Raw genomic sequence first — 24,113 nt, forward strand, 5'->3', positions numbered from 1 at the left:
CTGCTGAAGAACAGACAGAAAGCGTCTTCCGGAGGCTCTGGAGCCCCACTCTAGAAAGCAGGGCAAATACACTGCTTTTCAAAGTGCAGATAACAACAGATTTTTAGTATAATCTGGAATGGAATGGAAAAACAGTACATCATAGTCAAGAGTTAAGTGTATTGTCTTGTGAAATGCATATACACAGGGTCAGAAAATGGATTTCTGACAATGTTGCCCATAAACAATTTGAGGGAGGAAGCCAGAGGGCCCTGGGAGTTTGGGGCCAGCAGATCCAAACGATTGCCTTTAGAATGGATAAGCAATGAGATCCTGCTGCATAGCACAGGGAGCTATATCTAATCTCTTGGGACAGAACAAGATGGAAGATAGTATGAGAAAAGGAATGCATATATATATGTATGACTGGGTCACTTCGCTGTACAGCAGAAATTGGCACAACACTGTCAATCAACTATACTTTGAAAAAAAAAGAAAAGAGCAAAGTAAAAACAGCGATAACAATTTGAAAACTGCTGGCTTTTAGACACGGGTATCCACCCACCCCAAACAGGACACGTGGGAAGTCATCACACCAAGCCTAGCTGGGGTCTCCACAGCAGAATGAACTGGCAAATGCCCTGGGAAAATGGAGAGCGTCACAGCAGCTGGGCAGGCCTCTTCCAGGGAGCCCTGCAGGAGAGGATTTGGGCTCCATCTCCAGAGGCTAAAGTCTAAAATTATGTTCCCTCTGTTGGGGCGCAGAGTGCTGTAATGCTGCCAAGACTTTCTGAAGTGAAGTTGACTGTGAGAGTAATAAGCCCTCCTTTAAAGTGGTGGAAAGCAGTGAAAGCATTACATTTCTTTATCTTTTTTCTTCTTTTTTTTTGTCTTTTTAGGGTCACACCCAAGGCATATAGAAGTTCCCAGGCTAGGGTCAAAAAGGAGCTGCAGCTGCTGGCCTACACCACAGCCCCAGCAATGCCAGATCCAAACTGCACCTTCGACCTATACCACAGCTCATGGCAACGCTGGATCCTTAACCCACTGAGACACTTTGAGGCTAGGGATCCAACCTGCCTCCTCATGGATACTGGTCAGGTTCGTTACCACGGAGCCACTATGGGAATTCCGAAAGCATTATATTTCCATGGGAGGCTGGGACTTCAGTAATCCCAAATTTTGATGAGCATCCTTTAAGAATTAATTAAAAATTCAGAAGCAGACACATATCTGAGTACACACCTTCATCCATTCAATGGAATCTTTCTCTTTTTTTATTTTTAGGGCTGTACCAGAGGCATAAGGAAGTTCCCAGGCTAGGGGTCAAATCAGAGCTACAGCTGCCAGTCTATGTCACAGCAATTCAGGATCCGAGCCATGTTTGAGACCTGAACCACAGCTCACGACAACGCCGGATCCTTAACCCACTGAGCAAGGCCAGGGATCGAACCCACAACCTCATCATTCCTAGTCGGATTCGTTTCCACTGTGCCACGACGGGAACTCTGGAATCTTTCTTTTACAAACATCTCTTTACATCATGTCCTCAGTTAACCAGACACATAACCAAAAAAAAAAAACAACAAAAAAAAAACAGTTTCAAAAATCTGAGAAAGCACATGTCATTTTGGACCAGTAGATACCATATAATGTGTTGACAGAATGACCTCCACAAAAAAGTTCAAATAAGATATCCTAAGTTCTACCGTGATTGAAAGTGATAATTTTCTTTTATGTTTCTTCTGCCCTTTCTACAAATTTAGAATTCTCTATCTTTTGTATTTCAAAAATGCTAAAATGTAGGTTTAGTAAACACTAAAGTTTATGCTAGGAACTTGCTACAGACTGAATATTTGTGGCTGTCCCCAAATTCCTGTAATGAACCCTATTCCCTGATACAATGGCATCGGGAGGTGGGGACTTAAGGAAGTAATCAGGTCATAAGGATGGCGTCCCCATGATGGGATTAGTGTCCTTATTAAAACAAAAACAACAGCAGTTTCCACTGTGGTTCAGCAGGTTCAGAATCTGACTGGTATCCATGAGGATGCAGGTTAGATCCCTCACACCTCACTCAATGGGTTAAGGATCCAGTGTTGTCATGAGTTGTGGTGTAGGTCACAGACGTAGCTTGGATCCTGCATTGCTGTGGCTGTGGCGTAGGCCAGCAGCTGCAGCTCCAACTTGACCCCTAGCCCAAGAACTTCCCCATGCTGCAGGTGCAGCCCTAAAAAGAAATTAAAAAAAGAAAACAAACAAACAAACCAAACCCAGTGAGCTCCCTGGCCCTTTCCACCATCTGAGGAGCCAATGAGAAGACTGTGAATCAGGAAGCAGGCCCTTGATGAATCAGCCCAAGTCTTGATCTTGGACTTGCCAGCCTCCAGAGCCAAGGAGAAATAAATTTCTGCTGTGTATACATCTACAAGAATAATAGCAGCCTAGAGGGACTAAGACAGAACTAAAGAAAAAAAATTACTCGGTATGAATTTCCTTTCAATTTTTAAAACTCCAACCCTTTGAATAACTTCTGCACCCTTACTTTGTAATAAAAGAGGCCACAAGAGCAAAGACAATCATAACAAGGTCCCTATGCAAGCACCCTGTGGATTTTTAATGACAACACCTCACTTCACTTCTAGGCAAGTTACCGGAACACTCTGATAGAATCTTCACATAGCACATCAATCACTGCCATGGCGATCTTCTATTAAGATCTGACCTAGAAAAAGCCCTTAATTTTTCTTCATGTACGCCTCTATCTTACAATATATTCTTATAGAAAAATCAAAATATTTGGAAGAGACTGAGAGAAAAAGAAATAATCCATTTAGAAAAAGAGAGAGAGAGAGAGGAAAAAAAATAGGATAAAGTTGAGAAGACATTGTTCCCTAAGCAGTATTTTGTAGCCTAAAGCAGGGAGGCCTCCAGCTTAGTTAAAATTTCCTTTTACCCAAATATTTTTCATCGGTGCACAAGCTAGCCTCCCATTTGCATCTTTCTAAATTACTAAAGACTTCGTTCTTCTTTTAATTTCCATACTATTTCCTGCAATAGATGATACTCTCCTCGACCTCATTTCCTGTTTCTCAATAAATCTCTAAACTTTTGTTTGCACCCCATCATTCATTTCATCTATCAGCTAGAGTTACGGCCAGGATTTGGCAGGCCTTGTGTGAGGCACTGGGGGTGGGATGGGGGTGCGGGGGTGGGCCGGCGGGGGTGGGGGTGTTCTGGGTCGGGAAGTGACACAGTCCCACCGCACAGAGCTGGTCACACTCTCAGGCCCACAGCAGAGGAGCACAGGCCCCTGGTCCAAGCAGCACCCGTCACAACTCTATCTTGAAACTTCCCCTTCCTGGCCCCAACCACGGAAGGAAGCCAGTTCCTCACACCCCCGAAGGTGCAAGGCCTGTGCTCCCATCTTCAGAGGGACCTTCAGGATGACCCATCACTGGCCCGCAGGCGCCTCACTGCAAGTAAGAGGAACTCTTTTCACGCTGCCTCGCACAGTCGACAGGGCTCATCAGCTACGATGCTGGGAAGCCCAGGGATGGGAAAGTTTTGGATTATACTGATGCAACAGCCAAGTAATCGTGTCAAATGCCAGGCTTCTTTCCTTCTCTCCTTCTCTCTACTCTGCCTGCAAGTGATTGACTGGCAAGAACTCTGGAGATGATTTGCTTCCTTGTCCTCGTCCAAGGAGGAAGAGAACCAGGGAGGGAAAGGGAAAGACGTAGTGGGCAGGAGGGTGAGGAGGCTAGAGACCCAGACACACAGGTTGAGAGGGAGCAAAACTTCCCTAAATTTGACCTCACTGGTCCAAAGGTCTCCACTGCGGTCAGAGGAGTAAGACTATGTTGTCTCCTGCCTTGAACTGGAAGGGGTTTAAGCGTCCCCTAAAGCTATGAAGTAACAGCATGGGGCAGCCAGGCGTAGATATGCAAACAGCAATTGAGGAAGGAATCTCCAAGAAGGCCACCACAGTGTCCACTACACAACTGAAGCTTGCAAATCTTTAGTCATCTACTGTTCACAGCTTTTCAGGTCCCCTTCATCCACACTGTCCTCTCTAGTGTAATTGCCTAATTCCCCTCGCCAGCTCTGGATGACTCCCACCCCATCAGCCAACTCAATCCCTTGCTCTGGAACACTTCAGGTCTTTAAGACTTTGTCCCATGGGTCTACTTGGTAGCGGAGAATTCACAATGACAATCCTTCTCCCCTGTCAATCTGATCTCCGACACACACTTTTTATCTATCACACCTCCTTATCCATCCAAACTGCCACTCTCCCAAGTGCAGCTCAAAGGCCTCCTTAAGACCTCATCTCTGCTGGATCTGGCCCCTCATTTGCCTGGATTTTCAGCACATCCTATGGAGGCAACACGGTCCATCAGGAAGAGCACAGGAGTGGAAATCCCACAGGCCTAGACTCAAGCCCCAGATGCCACCACTTGTTAATGGTACGCCCAGGGGAAATTGCACTGTAATGGTTTACCTCTGAATTTCCTCACCTGTAACACAGGTAAAGACGAAACTTAATTTCTCTTAAGGACTTGGAATACAGAGTCACTTGATAAATAAAAAATCGATTATTGTTATTGGACCATGAAACCTCTAATCTGTATGCAGTCTTCTGCTGCTGCCTAGAGCGCTCACACACTTGACCTTTACTCAAGCGTTAAGGATTCATCTCTGTATCTATGCCCATTGATAACTGGCAAGATCAAGATGCTGCTTCTTGAGGGCTACCTGTGTCTTCTGCCATCATCCATAGAAACGAATGCCTCTTTCAGTAGGAATCGTTCATGGTGTACAGTACGCTGGGTAGATGGTGATGGTACAACCTACCCACTCTCCCCATGAAACAAAAAACAAGCAAACGACAACAACAAAAAACTAAAACAGAACTAAGAGTTGCTGAGAATCCATCAGAGTTCAAAAAGGTGGGGCAAAGGACCAAATGACTGAGAAGAACTAGGGAACAAAGCGAGGTTTTGTGATCATTTTTGGGGGGGAGGGATGAGAAAATGAATGCGTACTTTAGACAGACAACAGGGAACTTAAAACCCCAGACAAGCAAATGAGTACTGGCATGTAGGGGGGTGAGAGAGGTGAAGGGCATGGAATGTTCCATCCACAAGTCTTTCTGAGAAGCACTGCCCTCGTGGGCTGGAGGGGAAGGACTCTGTACAGTGGACAGAAATCAGAAGACAGTATCCAGACCACCGGACCACTTAGGTTCTCTCTCTCTCCCTCTCTTTTTTTTTTTTTTTTTTTTTTTTGCTTTTTAGGGCCACACCTGTGGCACATGGAAGTTCTCAGGCTAGGGGTTGAATTGGAGCTACAGCTGCCTGCCTACACCACAGCCACACCACTCCAGATACCTGAGCCACAACAGGAACTCCTACTCAGAATTCTAAGTGAACCACCCCGCCTCTGTGAACTCACTTTCACTGTGTGGACACAGAAATGGTCCCCTTCCCCTTCCCTGCCGCAGGCCCCTTCTGAGCTGTCCCTCAGAGTTTGGGGCAATTAAAATGACATTTACGAGAGTTCTCAAGAAGTATATGGAGTTCCCGTCATGGCGCAGTGGTTAACAAATCCAACTAGGAACCATGAGGTTTCGGGTTCGATCCCTGTCCTTGCTCAGTGGGTTAAGGATCCGGCGTTGCCGTGGAGCTGTGGTGTAGGTCACAGACTCGGCTTGGATCCCACATTGCTGTGGCTCTGGCGTAGGCTGGTGGCTACAGTTCCAATTCAACCTCTAGCCTGGGAACCTCCATGCGCTGCAGGTGCAGCCCTAGAAAAGACAAAAAAAAAAAAAAAAAAAAAAAAAAAGGAAGTATAAAATGTTATACAAATGGAATACATTTATAAATATTTAACCTGAACACCAAAGTTAAGGCAATTCTTACAAATTACAACATATCATGTACAAGCTGACACCACCAGTCATTATATATCAATAATCAGCAAAACAAAGGATGCGTCCTGTTCTTAATTCCTTAGTTTATTTAAATGGTTGCCTTGAAAAATAATAAATTAAAATTATTATTTGAGATGGGTTAAGCAATTAGGACACTGAAATATAAAACAACTGAGCTTCTGAGACCACAGCACTAATAGGGATTGAGAATTCACGCTATCTACTAATTTGCTAATTATTAGTAATGTGACAATACCATACTGGGACTTTATCAGTTTGAGTAGTTAGTGGGAGATTACCTCATAAGGGAACATTTCCCTACAATATTAATGCCACAAGATGGTTTAATAAATGTCTTCTACATCAACAGAATAGATGACAAGTCAACAAAAGATGCCATAGCAGATCTAAGTGACTGAGCTGAAGGAATAATTACATATATGCATAATGTGAAAATCTGCAAGGTTTAATTTCACAAAGGAGCAAGGAGAACAAATTTTCAGCTCTGTCGAAATTTTTCTCCGATTATTTCATTAAGGTGGCCCATTATTTTTGCCCTTTAAAGCCACACAGAAGAGCGACAAAGAAACATTTATAATTTAATAATTACCCCAAATTGGGACTATTTTCCCCACCACCACAGCTAGTAAGTGTGAGCTGAGTACTGGCATTTTCCAAGGCAATGCCGAGTGACTTCCTTACCCTGAAGAGAAAACAAATATTTGTGGAATAAATGCTGGGAACACCAATACTCCCCAGGTTTCTGAGAATTTCCACATGGATACTTTGTTAAATTCATAATACCTGCTAATCTGAGAACACTCTTTAAAGTGAAATTCTGAAATGAAAGACAAAAGTAAGAATGAACTCATCCTTATGTGTCAGGTTTGCAGAGGTCATTCGACAGACTGCCAAAGAAAGTCAAGGGCTAATATGCAAGGAGAACTTCAGGGAGGCCAGTTGCTGCCAGAGGAAAATCAAATGCAGTCTATCAAGTGCTTTCCCTCTGACAGAAATGCCTTTGGTTAAACAGGTGCCCAGGAAAGAGGGGATTGCAGCTTTAGGAATTAAAACTTATGGCCTATTTTCTTTGTTGTAATTTTTTTTTCTACCAGGCAAATGAAGAATCTTAGTCTCACCTTACTAGCCTTTTTTCAGAATTTCAGAGTCTCCTTATCTGAGCATCTGGTAAAATAAATCTTCAAATGTTTAAAAACAAACAAGAAATATGAATAGTGGACACAGATGCATTCTAATTGTTCACATGAACAAAGGTTTCATCCATATTTTATTTATGTATTTATTCATTCATTCATTCATTCTTTTTAGGGCTGCACCTGCAGCATATGGAAGTTCCCAGACTAGGGGTTGAATCAAGCTGCATGTGTCAGCCTACGCCACAGCCACAGCAACTCTGAGCCGGACTGCAAACTACACTGTGAATTTCACAGCAACACCAGATCCTCTGAGCCGAATTGCAAACTACACCGTGAATTTCACAGCAACACCAGATCCTTAACCCACTGAGCGAGACCAGGGATCAGGCCCGCATCGTCATGGATACTAGTCAGTTTCTTAACCTGCTGAGCCATGACAGGAACTCTTCCATACTCTTTTAGATGCTGATCCAAAGCTTTCCAAACAAAGACAGAAAGGGGACTTCTACATAAAAAAGCAATTACAGAAGAGGTAACATACAATCTTCAAGGTATAACACCTCTAAAAACCCATCTGGATCTGTTTCTGTCATGGAAATCCATACTGAGTCAGGTAGATTATAATCACCTGGAGTTCACCAGTAAAAAAACCTTAATGTCTGAAAACCAATAATATTGGTTTTAAAAAAAAAGAGATTTAAGAGAACTTTGCAAGAATAATTTCCTGCACTTTTTAATACAAATACTAGAAACAAAAATTACACTTGCAGTTATGAAAACATATAAAAAGTGCAGAGCCGCATAACAGTCATTAAAAGGTAGTGCAATTAAAATGGATGAATTCATATGTTACTGGGATATTCCTCATAGACTGGAAACCTCACATGGAGGTGAAATGACACAGGGTCACAAAGACTAGCTGGCTGTGAGGCTCAGAGGAGGCACATTCCAGGGAAAGCCACAGGTCCTCAAAGTGGCAGGTATTCTCGATTTCACTTTTGTAACAACAGAGTATGATGCCAATTCCATTTGGGGGGAAAAAATAAAAAGCCTGAAAGGCAGTTCTCCCCCCAAATAACAGCAAACTAATGCATCCAAAAAGGATCCTAGTCCACACTGAAGAAGGGAAAAATAATGGAGAGAAGGTAATGACTTTCCTCTTTCCAGTGAATAAATCACCATCAGATTGATCTATAAAAGAATCAACAAGGAACAATTAAAAAAAAGCAAAACATTAGAATCCTGCAGAGACAGGGTTCAAAAACACAAAATTACTGAAGGTAGAAACAAAACACACACACACACACACACACACACACACGCACACGTGTTCGCATCTCCAAATGCAATGAAAGAGCCATTCAAAAGATTCATCTCTGGAGTTCCTGCTGCGGTGCAACGGCATCAGTGGCGGGCATCTCTGGAGTGCTGCATTGAAGGTTCGATCCCTGGCCCAGCACAGAGGGTTAAAGATACGGTATTGCTGTAGCTGCAGCATGGGTCACAACTGTGGCTCAGATCTGATCCCTGGCCCAGGAACCCCATGCCAGGAGGTGACCAAAAAAGAAACAAAAAGATTCATCTCTGTTCCATTTTCTGTTAATTAAAGGGATAACCATCTATTGAGATAAAAGTCCTCAAGATGAAATGGAGACTCTGTAACACTTACAGATGTAATTTAATAAGACATGTGCATTCTTGAAAATAGGTGATTTTTTTTCTTTTTTCTTTTTTTTTTTTTTTTTTTTTTTTTTTTTGCCCACACTCACAGATGCAAAAATTTCTGCTCCAGGGATCAAACATTTGCCACAACAGTGACCCAAGCCACAGCAGTGACACGTCAAGTCCTTAACTGCTAGGCCACCAGGGAACTCCAAGGTGATTTTTATTTCTCATTAAAATGAATGAAATTCATGTTTTCAGCAGGAATGTCAGAAAGTGATAAGCAAGGTGACCTAAACCTCCTGTTATTTATGACTACATTTATCTGAAATGGGCCTTTTCTCCATTGCCTGACATGAAGAAATCCAATTTTAAGAAAACCATAGACCACGAATTGAAATAAAGCCTTAACATGTGTCTAGAAGTTGCTGCAGGCTGACATTCATCAAGCACTTTTTGGTCATTTAAAAGTTTAAAAGCACGTGCATGTGTGTGGTTTATTCCATTGCCTGGGCAGCTATGTCATCTAAAACTTGTAGATGTTATCATATGCCTCTTTGTTCAAATGAGGATTGAAAATAAATACTGGCATTGATTCCTAGGGCTTCTATGTGTCTGGGTTGCCAGTTGGGGTCTCCAGATGGTGTTGAAACTGGGGCCTTTTTTTTTGAGGGAAAAAAAAATCTACTTATAAGTCTAACATTTGAGTTCAAAAATCAATTTTTTAAGTGCAAGGTGGTAAGCAGTCATCTGAAAAACACCTATGAGTTTTCATTAACCACAGTCTTAACAGGAGCCAAAAGAACAATGCATTGATGCACAATATCAAGTCCACACCAAAGGCAAGAAAGATGCCTTGGCAGTGCGGGCAGGACCAGAAGGTCTGTGTTCAGTCACAGAGGGAAGTTCAGTTTTCTCTGTTTTTTTTTGGGGGGGGGGTTGGAGGGGGTGTCTTTTTAGGGCCGAATCCTTGGCATGTGGAGGTTTTCAGGCTAGGGGTCCAACTGGAGCTGTAGCTGCCGGCCTACACCACAGCCATAGCAACATCAGATCCAAGACACATCTACAACCTACACCACAGCTCACAACAACCCCGGATCTTTAACCTACTGAGCAAGGTGGGATCAAACCCGCAACCTCATGGTTCCTAGTCGGATTCGTTTCCGATGCGCTATGACGGGAACTCCTCAGTTTCCTCTGTTTGAAAAGAAAGAGTAAACCAGAATGTTCAAACACCACTGAAGACACTGATGTTCAGCCCTTGGCACTGATGTACGGAGCCAAGGCAATGCTGTTCAGGTATTTCAAGGACCTCTCGAAGGAAGTTTCCACTACAATGATTCTGCCTGTCTTGTTGACCAGCACTGCCCTGTTCCTTGAAAAAGACCTGGCCCGTGACAAATGATCAAAAAATCCTTCCTGTTCAATGAAAAAGGATGAAACGAATGACCCCCGAGCAGAAGGGGAACCCACTCGTTGCTCCGTGCAATGCCAAACGACGAAACAGGCACCAGTGGGGAAAAAATGTAGGAACATATGTTTCGGTTAAACTTTATGAGAAATCACTTTTTAACAGTGAGAGCTTTCCAGCGAGGGAGCAGACTTTGTAAAGGAGTGATCTCTTCCTCCTGGGGGGGAGGGAGGAGCAGCAGTCCCCTTGCAGAAACTGGATAACCATCTGTCAAGGATGCTACAGCAATGAAAACACTGTTTACATCATCGAACACCACAAGGGTTGCATTTTTATCCTATCTGCCATTTCTGTACAGCAAACCTTCTGCTGACATAAAATCATCAGGCTGAAAGGAAGGAGTTTTAAAACCCTTTTAGGAGTGACTCAACAAAATGTGTTAGAGTGATTCCCAAATGCAGGTACATGAAAACATCTGTGAAGCTTGTCACGAGCACAGATTCCTAGGTCCCGCCTGATCTCATTTCTCTAGTCCACTCCGTGCTATTGCCCTTGTGATTATCGCCTGTCTTCTGCACCATCACTTCTTCCCTCCCTACTGGAGCCTTTGCCATCATCACGCACACACATTATGCCCATCTTTAAAAAAATATCCTTGGTTGACCCCCCACCTTCCCTCTCCAACCACCACCCAATTTCTCTTCTTCCTTCTCAAGGGAGACGCCATCTGCAACCAGCTTCCCTCCTCCACCTGAGCATAGAACACACTCAAATCAAAATGCCCTGTTCCCTCGATGTTGTGAAATCCAGGGTGAACTCTAAGCCCTCATCTGAGTTAACCTTTCAGTAGCATTTGGCACAGATGGTGACTCCCTCCCTTTGAAACACTCTTCACCTGCCTTTGAGGACACCGCATCCCACTGAGTTTTCATCTCCCTCCCTGATCACGCCTTCTCAGTCTCCATTCCACCTCTTAATCCTGGCTTCCTAATCTTGGAGTGTTCAAAGACTCCCTAAGAAACCACTTCTCTCTTTCTCTGGTTTTCTCCTCACCCTCAGCTCCCCTTAGTGATTTCACCCTGGGTCGTGGCCTTGCTTCATACACTCAGTAATCCCCACTGTAAGTGCAACGTGCTCCACTAAACCCCAAACCCACATCTAAATGTCTTCTCACTACTGAGTCCCCAGACTCAAACCAAGTTCCCAGTCATTCCCATCACAGTGACTAACTTCCTTCCCAGGGCTCAGACCAAATGTCCTGACCCCTCTTTGCTCACATCATCCATCCAATCCATCAAATCCTGCCAGCACTATTGCCAAGACATGTTCTGAGAATAAAGCTGGACTTGTAGCTCACACTACAAACAAAAATTAACTTAAAATGGGTCAACGACCTAAACAGCAAACCTAAAATCATAAAAATCTTAGAAGAAAACACAGGAATACATCCTTATGACCTTGGATTTTTGCAATGGAGTCTTATTTTTTTTGTTTCTTTAATGCTTTTTTGTTTGATTTTTTGACCACACCCTCCACGTGTGCAGAAGTGCTGGGGCCAGGGATTGAACCAAGGCCACTGCAGCGACAACACTGGGTCCTTAACCCACTGCCACATCAGGGGACTCCCACAATGGAGTCTTGGATGTGACACCAAAAGCAAGAGCAGTCAGAGAAAAAATAAGTAAGCAGTACCTTATCAAAGGTAAACACTTTCATGCATAAAGGACACTATCAAGAAAATGAAAAGACAATCTAGAGGGTGGGAGAAATATTTACAAATCATATATCTGAGAAGGGTCTAGAATCTAGAATACATAAAGAAATTTTACAATTCGTAAACAAAAGACAATCAAAAAGTGGGCAAAGGACCTGAATGGATATTTCTCCAAAGAAGATATATGATGATACACATGAAAAGATGCTCAACATTGTTAATCATTAAGGAAATGTCAATCACAACCACAAAGACGTCCCACTTCACACTCCCCGGGATGGCTGTAATCAAAATAAACAGGAGATAACAAGTTTTAGCGAGAAAGAGGAAAAACTGGAACCCTTGCATATTGCTAGTGGGAATGCAAAATGGTTCCGCTCCTGTGGAGAACAGTCTGTCGGTTCCTCAAAAAGTTATACACAATTACCATATGCCCTCTTAATTCCTCTCCCAGATATATACCCCAAAGTACTCAAAAAAGTACATGTTTGCCCATGTTCAAGCCAGCACGATTCACGAAAGGTGAAAAAAAATTCCAAATATCCATCAACAAATGAGGGGTTAAACAAACAGTTGGCAAATTATAAACTGTATACACTATACATACATACAATGGACTATTATTCAGCCAACAAAAAAAGAGTGCAGTACTGATACAAGCTGCAATCTGGATGAACCTCTTAAACCAGTATGCTAAGTGAAAGAAGCCAGACACAAAAGGTTTGTGAAACTGGGGAAAGTATTTGGAAGAAAACGCTTACTGGATAAGAGGTTTTACTTTGAAGTGGTAAAAATGATTTGGAATTAGATTTGAGGTAGTGCTTACAGAACATCAAAATGCACTAAATTCCATTGAATGGTTCACTTTAAAATGGCAAATTTTATATTATGTGAATTTCAGTTCAATAATTTTTTTTTTTTTTAATAGCCAGAATCCACCCCCTCTTCCTATTTCTACAGCTTCAACCTTGGTTCAAGCCACCACTTCTCTCACCTAGACTATCACTAGCTTCCCTAACTGGTCTCCTCTTCCATTCTGATTATCACCTTTGGTTTTTCTCAACACATAGCCCAAATAATACTGTTTTTTCAGTCAGGTGGCATCTTATCTTTGCTGAAAGCCCTGCAGTAGCTTTTTACCTCTTCATAGTCAAAGCCAAAGTCCTCACAGTGGTCCACAGGACCCCCCCCCCAATGTGACCTGTTATGGTACCAGACTCATTTGACCCCATCCCCTACTATTCTGTCCCCTTCCCTCCCTAACACCGATCACTGCAGGCTCCTTGCTGCCGTTTCAACATTCTAGACACACTCCAGCCTCAGGGCCTTTGCACTTGCTGTTTGCTGTATTCTGCATTTTTCCTCCCCCAGTTATCTAGGGCACTTGGACCATCTCAATCATCAATTCTTATTCAATGATGTATCCCCTGGCCATCCTATTTAAATAGCAAAACCATATAGTCTCCTTACTTCTCTTCTCTGCATTACTTTTCTCCATAGGATGTATACCACCTACCATAAATGCTACTTATTTATTAGTTCTTATGTTGATCTTATTACATAGCTTTAAAAAAAATAACTACCACAAGGTAGTAACAAAAAAAAAGTTCTCTACTCCTAAGAATCTACAGGGCTGCATTTCATTTGTAACTCCTAAGAGCTTGTCCTTAGTATCCAAGAGAACAATCCTGGTATTTAATGCCTTTTCTTGTAATCAGTTAGAAATCAGTAAAGTGCATGGAGCTGGCCAACTTCATACACAGATGTTCATACATTTACTTTTTAAATATCTTAAAACATTAAGCTTCAATGACAACAACCAAAAAAAAAAAGATTTATCAAAATAAACAAAACTAATTAAAACAAAAGCCAAGGTTTCCTAGCAAATTAATACAGGCCTAGAACAAAGCAGAACTGCGTGAAACATACATGGCTTCCCAATTCAGTACTATGTAGTGTACAAAAGCACTCTTCTTACTTGAAAAGCAGTGCAACTGTAGAGTCCTACTCAATAATAAAAAATGCTTCTGTATTATGTAAAGATATCATACACCAGCTTCCTCTGAGCATGTTAATGCAGGCAAGCCTCAATCAGTAAGTAAACTAATCTAAATCAAATTCCATCTAGTTGAAAATAATCATCATGGGCTGCCCAGAGTTGGTGAGTATGAATGTATTACTGAAAATGTTCTCGGTAATTGCAGGTTGCTATTTATGTTGACCAGAGTTGGAGTTTACTTAGCGAGATGTCTAAGCAGACAGACCACCACTGCAAAACACACAGGAAAATCACTCTTGACATCCACACTAAAAACAGCCTAGATCCTCTCTGCAAAGTCGCAGCATGGTTATTTTATAGTGTCAGATACACTGCTGGCGACAGAATGAAAATTTATGATTGCAGTTATTTTATTTGCAAGTAATGTGCTACCACAAGAGATTTTTTCTAGTTCAGTGGAGTGTAAGTGAAATATTCAAGACTAAATATTATTTTCTGAAGCCCTAAATTTTTCTGCTTGTAAACAGGTACGCACAAAATATTCACGGTGACAATTGCTGAAAGATATTTTTTAATCGCAGGGGGGTTTGTTTGCCCTAGAGTTACCAATTCCCCAATATGCTTAGTAACACACAAGCCATGGTGTTGTAAGAGGACCAGCTCTAAGATAAACCTATCAAAAGACACATGGATGGTAGGTTAGTTTTCACTCTTCTCTGTGTTATTCCATGATGGATTGTTCGTTCTTTCTTTCTTTTCTCTGCACTTTTTTTTTTTTTTTTTTTTTTTAGGGCCACACCTGAGGCATACGGAAGTTCCTGGGCCAAGGGTCAAATGAGAGCTGCAGCGTAGGCATACATCGCAGCCATGGCAGCACCGGATCTGAGCCGCATCTGCAACCTATGCCAGCTTGCAGCAACACTGGCTCCAAGTGAGTCCAGGAATCTAACCTGCATTCCCATGGACACTATGTCAGGTTCTTAAATGGCTGAGCCACAGCAGGAACTTCCGTGATGGTTCTTATTTTCTTGTTTTGGCCATACCCTCAGCATGTGGAAGTTCCCAGTTCAGGGATCATTCCTGAGCCAGAGCAGCGACCCCAAGCAACTGCTTCACAAGAGAACTCCCCATGAAGGATTTCTATCATCATCACATCATCACATCATCCTCATCCTCATCCTCACTAAATTAGGTATCAGGAAACTCAGGTTCTAATTCCAGATCTGTAGCTAACAATCTAAAGAACTGTATAATCAGGGGAAAAAAGCCTATAATCTCTCTGAGCTCCAATTTGCTTATATGTAAAATGAAGGGGTTGGCAAGACATGCTTTTAAAACAGAATGGAAAAATGCAAGGTAAAAAAACGATGACCTAAATATATTAAAATTGATCCTAACTTATAAAAAGGCAAGTACAGTGAATACCACTGGATAAAAAAGGAATGTTTTTCACCTGAGGGGAAGTAGGCATATGAAAAACATTTTAAAATTCATTGGTAATGAGGATGGAGAAAAGAACTAATACACTTTTAGACCTGTAAAGAAGAGTCCTAAAAAAATGTAAAAAAAAAAAAAAAAATGTGGTCCTACTCTCCATTCCCTTTGGCCTAGTAATTCTACTTTTGAACATAAATCCCCAAAGAAAATATCCCTCAAGAAAAATCAAAGTTCACTAAAAAAGAATCTCCATAGCAGCACAATATGTAAGAGAGAAAAAATGGAAACAACCTGTAAGTGCAAAAATAGAGGCACATTTAGGCAAAATCTGGTTTTGCTAACAAAATGGAACAGAGGCCCGGATAGTCATTTTTTTAAAAATACTGAAGCCTTTTCAAAAAGAGTAGAAACATTCAACATGATATATAACATGAAATATGGAGGTTGATCACAAAATACATTTGCCTGCTTTCTAATTTTACCAAAAACTCACAGATGAAAACCAAAAAAGACACAAGAGGGACAAAACTAGCTCAATGTCCAATCTTTCTATAAAATTCATTACAATGGCAGAAAACAGAAGGGCAGGTGGGGAGAAGAGGACACTCTCTGGACAAGAGTCCAGCTTTTGCAACATGACTATAACACCTTCTGTCTTCATCTAATGCTTAATATTTTTCAAGCACCTTCTCAATGATTGTGACTTAACTGTCTGAAAAAAAAAAAAAAAAATCAGCATTCAAGGCACCTCTGTGCCAAAATGTTAAACTCTTGTGCAAGGTCTAGTGCGCTGGGGATGTATCTAATGAAACCATCCTATACATACTGTGGGACTACTATTTTCCTGTCCCCCCAAATGTTAATTTCACAATGGGAAATTAAAGGAAGCATCAAGAGTTAAGAGTTGTGGAGTTCCCATTGTGGCACACCAGAAACAAATCCCACTAGGAACCATGAGGTTGCAGGTTCGATCCCTGGCCTCACTCAGTGGGTTAAGGATCCGGTGTTGCCATGAGCTGTGGTGTAGGTTGCAGACACGGCTCAGATCTGACACTGCTGTGGCTGTGGCATAGGCCAGAGGCTACAGCTCCGATTAGACCCCTAGCCTGGGAACCTCCATGGGGGTGGGTGTGGCCCTAAAAGGACAAAAGACAAAAAAAAAAAAAAAAAAGAGGGTTGTGCTTTGAGAGTGTAAAATCAACCTTAATATAGTAGAACCTGCCTTGAGGTAAATGCCTTGGAAAACTGTTACATATTTATTAGGCACAAGTATTTTTTTCCTTAAACCATGTAAATCACAAAACCATACCAAAAGTGATCACTCTGGTTGGCCCACCAAGAGATCCCTCTCAGCTTTAGACTCTACAAGGTGAAGGCAGTTACTGGAGTACAAAGAGTTCATGAATGTAATTACAGCACTGTATTCACTGGGGTTCAGTGTATACACCTTTCAATTATCTTCTCACTAAAAACTCCAAAGAGATCGAAAAGGTTAAAAATAAAAAAACCTGGAATTCTTCTAAGTAATAATTCTCCACAATAAGCGTAACAGGTAACAACATTCCCATAAAAAGAATGTTGATGTTTCACAAAAGCCTTCCTCCTTCCAAAAAAAATCGGGGTTTTTTTTGCTACTAATCAATATCATGAACTTTATCTTTTAAGCATTAAGATGCTGGTGTCCTTTAATATATTCTACAATATTAACGATAAAGGAAACAAGTAATGGTGTGTCGTGAGAGAAACAGTTTTATTGAAAAAACTAAAAGAGGGCGTTCCTGTCTTGGCGCAGCAGAAACAAATCCAATTAGGAACCATGAGGTTTCGGGTTTGATTTCTGGCCTCGCTCAGTGGGTTGAGGATCCGGCATTGCCGTGAGCTGTGGTGTAGGTTGCAGAGGTGTCTCGGATCTGGTGTTGCTGTGGCTGTGGTGTAGGCTGTCAGCAACAGCTAGATTCGACCCCTAGCCTGGGAACCTCCATATGCCAGGGGTGCGGCCCTAAAAAGACAAAAGACAAAAAAAAAAAAAAAAAAAAAAAAAAAAGGCAAAAAGATAAAAATGGTAGCAACTGGGCATACCAAAAGTGTGGAAACTCTACTAGAGCCTGTAATACACACTTCCCTCAGAGATGGCTAGAGCAGAGAGTCAAAAGTATTTTCAATCTTCTATTTTTACATCTCTAGCAAAGTCCTAAGGTTATACAAAAATGACCCTGGCAAGTAGCTGAGCCCAATTTCTACTGTCACCAGCATCATCTAATAATTAGAAAAGAGGTTCTCAATTTTCAAAACTACTCAGCATGCTAATGTATTTCATGTTAAATCAGTGGTTTCTAGTGACAGACCATGTGTTTATTTGTGACCAGCAGATTTCAACAAGCTTTTGGCAAAAGAAACTAGGAGAAGGAATTATCCACTTAAAAAAGAATATCAAAAACAAAATGAAAAATGCAACAAATTCCACCAACACCTTCGATCTGCCTGAAGTATTCTTTAGAATTGCATCAATATATTTTTTCAGTACTCAAGTAATATTTAAGGTCACACAGGTCCCAGGATGCCACCGAATAATTTACAGATGTAAAGATAACAACAAATGTGCAGAACTCCAAGACTCACATCAAGTTTAAAACAAATCTACACACTTTGACTTGAATTAAACCTCTATTTTGTCAACCATTAACCACTAGATAAGACAGCAATTCTGTGCTGAGAGACTGATTTAACATTTACTCATTAAAATATCATGTAATGAAGCAGGGATGAGAGGATGTCTTAAAAAAATCAATTCAGAAAGATCACATAGGAGTGAGCAAATCACAATGAGACTAGAAATGAAAATAAAATGATAACCTGTACCAAAGAATCTTAGTAGCTAAGGGCCATTTACATTTCAAAGTCTTCTGTCTGTGGTATTCTTAAGTGTGGTACCACTAAGGTTTGTCAGAGCTACAGAAGCACTTCAATTAAGGCTCTGTGGTAGAGTCCTGTGTAAATTAATTAGTTGAGGTTGCTCAGATTTTCTAAAAGCAGCTCTATAAAGCAGCCTCAGAGATATGCACGATTTGTATGGAATTAGAATTTAAATACAACTTACCAATCAATTCTTCTTGCTTTCCCATTTCAATGACATTTTGTGTAATGATAAATAAGACCATGAAAATATTACGAAGCAAAATTTTATTTGCTTTCAATTAGAGATAATAGAAGGAGCTTTCAATTTCAAGTTTTAGTTCAGATTTTATCTATATTTATTGGCAAAAGTTTTCCTATGATAGCTATAATGAACTTGATCCATATTTACATAGGAGACTATATTCGAAACTCACATATATTACAACTAAATCAGCTATCTAGTAATTTCCATGAACAGTGGCATAACAAAAAACATGGATTTGATGCTCCTGCCTTGAGACTTGACCTGCTAAATCTGTTAAAGTTTGATGTGTCTTAGCAAAGATAATATTATAGCAATTTTTGTGATTCAAAATACTAAATATAGGATGGCTGTAAATCATTTTTAAAACCGGTAGTATTGGATGTTAGGCAAATACGAATTTTCAAAATCAGTAAAACGTAGGCAGAAGAACTGTAAAAGTAAACTGTACAATGGTTTCCAGTGGCAATGAAAAATGGAAGATCCCTGATGTTTTCAAGAGATCAGGAGCCTTTCAGTTATACACCTAAGAGATTCATGAGCCCTTCTGTAATTCTAAAATAAAGTCCCCACAGTCTCATTACAGGGACTGTGAAAAATTCCTACTTGTGGGACAGTAGAGATCACTTAGAGACTTTTTAACCGTGAACATTTTCAAGAGTTTAGACGCTGGGTGTACAAATGTATCTTTTGAGATCATACCATTGAGAAGAGGCTGTCCTTCGAGCACATCCTGGGACAAGACGGCGCTGTAAACATCTTCAGGGAATCCAGTCTTGCATAACGCAATCTCACCAGAAGCCTCCACAGACGCCTGCAACGCAAGGAAAAAAAAAAAAAATGTCGCCATGATCGCTACCTCCTTCGATGGAGACACATTCCACTTGGCATAAAGTCTGGCTTTTCCCACTAGTTTGTACAAATAACCCCTTTGTTTGCAGAGTGGTTACAATGAGAATGTAGGGGGCAAAGGGTTAATCCTTTTGATAACTGGAGGAGAAGAAACAAATCCCACTTGTCTCATCCAGTAAAATCTAAATAATACACATTCCAGGTTCTTCTAAGGACTGAACATTTCCATGAAAATGGTCATTGTGAATGAAGAGCTTTCCAGTGAAGTTGGGGCGTCCGGGACAGACAAAGAGTTTTGAGGCACCACAAATCACCATCACTAACTTAACTTTCCAAGAAAAACTGACATATTCAGGTAGATTGACTTTTTTTATTTTTTATTTTTTATTTTTTGTCTTTTTTGCCTTTTCTAGGGCCGCTCCCACGGCATATGGAGGTTCCCAGGCTAGGGGTCTAATCAGAGCTGTAGCCACCAGCCTACACCAGAGCCACAGCAACGCGGGATCCGAGCCACGTCTGCAACCTACACCACAGCTCACGGCAACGCCGGATCCTTAACCCACTGAGCAAGGCCAGGGATCAAACCCGCAACCTCATGGTTCCTAGTCAGATTCGTTAACCCCTGTGCCACGACGGGAACTCCTAGATTGACTGTTATATTTGTATCTAATTCTCTAGGAAGTTTGTTTCAATATACCCCGGAATGAAAAAACAGAATTGCAAGCAATATACTTCCTGCAGGATACAGAGCGTTTTATACCAAGTAAAACTGGTCAATTGAAAGTATATATTCCTCTATATGGTATAGAACTTTTAATTGGTTACTAGATTTCCATTGTTCCATTGGTATCAGTGGCATCACACAGAAAGGCAGGCCTAAATATAGATTCTCCCTGTGGACCTTCAAGATCACTGCAATTCTCTTTCTCTCAAACCAATCAGTGTATGCAAACCCAACATCGAAACCATTCTTAGAACAGAAACAGACTCCCAGACATATAAAACAAACTTGGGGTTACCAAAGGGGACAGGGGGTGGGGTAGGGATTAGCAGATACAAACTAGTATAGATAAAATACGAAAAGAACAAAGTCCTACTGTATAGCACAGGGAACTATACTCAATATCCTGTAATAAGCCAAAATAGAAAAATATGAAAAAGAATATGTATATAACTTTGCTCTACATCAGAAACTGACATATTATAGATCAAATATTCTTCCATTTTTAAAAAAGAAAAAATTCTTAAGAAAAAAGAAAGTGTATATTTCTAAGGATTCACAGACACAGAAAAACTAATGGTTGCCAAAGAGGAAAAGAGGAAGGGATAAATTAAGAGTTCGGGATTATAGCAGATATACACTACTATATAAAATAGATAAACAAGGACCTGCTATATAGCACAGGGAACTATATTCAATATCTTCTAATAATCTATACTGGAAAAGAATATGAAAAAGACTATATATGTACATTACATATATATATATATATACATATGTATGTATAACCAAATCACTTTGTTGTACACCTGAAAATAACACAAGTGAACTATACTTCAATTTAAAAAAAAAAAGGAAGTGTGTATTTGTCTACTTTGAAGGGCTGGGATATGTTCATTAAATAAAAAATACTACAGGAGTTCCTGTCATGGCGCAGTGGTTGACGAATCCTACTGGGAACCATGAGTTGCGGGTTCGGTCCCTGCCCTTGCTCAGTGGGTTAACGATCCGGTGTTGCCGTGAGCTGTGGTGTAGGTTGCAGACGGCTCGGATCCGTGTTGCTGTGGCTCTGGTGTAGGCTGGTGGCTACAGCTCCGATTAGACCCCTAGCCTGGGAACCTCCATATGCCGAGGGAGCAGCCCAAGAAATAGCAAAAAGACAAAAAAAAAAAAAGCTACAAGTATATTTCCTTTTTATACTTAGAAAGTATCTTGCCCTCTTCCTCTCTCTCATCACATATACAGGTAACTACGCAGCAGGCTTAAAATTCAATCCTACCAAGCGCTATCCACCTACCCCTCTGAGTTAATTTCCCTACTTTTTTCCTACTTCCTACTGACATCATCAGGATGATTAAGCCTTGGCAGAACTCATGCAGCATTTATATGAATTATAAAAATCTTTGCCCTGCCCTGTGTGGATCCAAATATAGGAGGAAGAGAGTGGACAGGAGCGGCCTGAGGGAGGAAGTTCAGCGGTGTAGGCCCAGGCTTAAAGCAGCTGCGCTGGTGATGAGAACCAGAAATTAGGACAAAGGAGAATGGGAGGCCCCAGAATTAGAGGGGCCTCAAAGCAGTTGTCTGAATGAAGTAATACAGCTCAGCTTCGCAACTGAACCTCCTGGATCATGCATGTGAAGTGTTGCAAATACTGAAGTTGCAAAAGTCCAGACTAATCTAAGATTTAAACAGGTCTTTTCAGATACGAGAGAATCAAGAGAAAAAAAAAAAAAAAAAAGACATTGGGACTTTCTTAAACCTCACACAGTGTCTAATCTCAAAAACTTATGAGGAACAACAGCAAGAATTAGATTAGACCCATCAAATTAGCGAACACTCTTAAGTCCATTATGGGCAAGAAAACCCTAGATGTACCAGGAAGCTGGTACTGTCATGATGGAGTGTAATTTGGAAAATTCTAGAAAAGATGAAAGCAGACATATCCTAACATGGCAGGTATATTCCCAGGAAAACTGACTCATGGGTGCTCCAGCTGACATGTGCAGGAATGTTCACTGCAGCACTGTTGTAACCGCAGGACCTAGAAACTACCTAAATGCCTGTCAACAGTAGACATGGACTAATACATTTTCACTTAGCCAAAAACCGGGACATTTAACAGCATTAAAATGGAAAAATTGAAGCTACGTTTATCCACAAGGTTCCCATTTCTTAAACAAAAAGTCAGTTTCTTTAACTTCCTTGTAAGGTTGAAAGAGAAATTTAATTAGAAATCAACTTGGGGGTGACTGTCATTTTTAATAATTTCAGGAATCTATTTATACAACATTGCAAATTCAGACTGGTAACAAGGTGCACTGTACTCTAAATCTTGCAAGCAAAAACCCCAAACCAGAAGCATGATTGATGACTCTGCTTTTACATGTAAAATTCAAACTCAGAAGATAATGTAATGGTATCAACACATATGCAGTAAGAATATAAAAATGTACAAGGTAGTGATAAGCACCAAATTTAGGACAGTGGCTATCCCAGGGAAGGGCGAGATAGGAAAAGCATCAGGAAGAATTGTACGGGCGGCTTTGATCTTATTTGTAATAATTCTTTTCTTTCCAAAAGAATCTAAAGCAAACAGGGTAAGATGTGAAGATAGGCCTTGGTAAGTGGGTGCAAAGTATATCCTTCCTTATATACTCCGCATGCTCTGCCTCTTTCACAATAAGGAAAATATTCAGGACTCATTGAGACGTAGGAACTTGGGCTTCCAACAACTGTCGAATTCAGGGACACTGGGCAGTATTTTGCTACCTGCCAGCTGCAAATATCCAGGCACTTATAGTGGGCCTGACACAGAGCAAGCGTGTCTGGTTAGCTTTTGACTAATGAAAACAAATAAAGAGACATCCCAAGTTCACCCATATAAATTGTAAATCTGTGTCCCAGTGATAGATGAGGAGTCAAGGGGCCTCTTTACCTCCAACCCTCCTGCCACAGAGGGGGCCATGGTGGGGTTTCAACCACAGGGTAGTAGATGGGAACCGAGATGGGAGGGGACAGCAGGCCAAAGGGAAAAGCTAAGGCAGTAAAGTAAAATATCGGCAGGCACTAAACGGGGATTGTATTCTGTCCTAGGTGGTCAGGTTAGGGCAGTGGGCAGTGTTATAAGTGAGCTCCCAGAGGTCAAGGCAACCTAAAGGCTGGAGGAAAACTGTTATCTTTTCTTTAACTTCCCTCTTAATATCTTGCTTCCAGTGGATCTGCTTTAAGGGGAATAAGCAGCAATGTGTTCCCAACCAAACCCACAGGAATGGGATTCAAGGCCACATCAGGTCCATCGATAAGGCTGTGAACGTGCACCTCTGAGTTTCCATTTCCAACTTGTCTCAGAAACAGGGACTCCTGTCCCCAATGTGTTTTTTTTTTTTTTTTTTTTTTTTTTTTTTGGTCTTTTTAGGGCCACACCAGCAGCATGTGGAAGTTTCCAGGGTAGCGGCTGAACCGGAGCTGCAGCTGCCGGCCTACACCACAGCCATAGCAACACCAGATCCAAGCCGCGTCTATGACCCACACCACAGCTCACGGCAACATGGGATCCTCAATGCACTGAGCGAGGTCAGGGATTGAACCCACGTCCTCATGGATGCTAGTCGGGTTCGTTAACCACTAGCCACGATGGGAACTCCCCCAAGGGGCTACCCTTTACTCAACCTCTCTGTTCGTGTTTATCAAGGAAAGAACAGCTGCCTGCCAAGGGTGGCTGGAAGAACTCCTGACACTGCATTTGTAAAGTACATCTCTAACCAATGCTGGTTACCAATATCCAAGACTCACGGGCTCTTGGATTGCTTTATGAGATTTTCGTATTTTCAAACAGCTGAAGAATCTTTTCTAAAATCTTCTTCCCCAAGACAAAATGGATCCACAGGATAACACGCTACAATATTATTATGCTGCAATGTGTTTTCAGAAAACCAGGCTCCATAAAATTATTCAAAGATATTTTTCTCCCTATTAATTTATTATTAATTCCCCCTCTGATTATCCAGCCCTAGAATAACAACATTTACATGTTCAGACAGCAGACAGGAAGCGCTAATGAGAATACTGTTTCCAAATAGGAGGTCCTGC

General features: G+C 41.3%; 1 protein-coding gene across 1 annotated transcript in view; it reads right to left on the reverse strand.

Moving 5' to 3' along the window:
- CDH2 (cadherin 2) overlaps positions 1–24,113 on the reverse strand; it is a 232,361-nt gene that overhangs the window by 180,337 nt on the left and 27,911 nt on the right. The window contains exon 2 of the mRNA XM_021096205.1: positions 19,154–19,265. Within this exon, the coding sequence (XP_020951864.1) occupies positions 19,154–19,265 (112 nt within the window). The remainder of the gene's footprint in view (positions 1–19,153; positions 19,266–24,113) is intronic.

The sequence above is a fragment of the Sus scrofa genome, chromosome 6 (genome assembly GCF_000003025.6).
Source record: "Sus scrofa isolate TJ Tabasco breed Duroc chromosome 6, Sscrofa11.1, whole genome shotgun sequence".
Lineage (NCBI taxonomy): Eukaryota > Metazoa > Chordata > Mammalia > Artiodactyla > Suidae > Sus > Sus scrofa.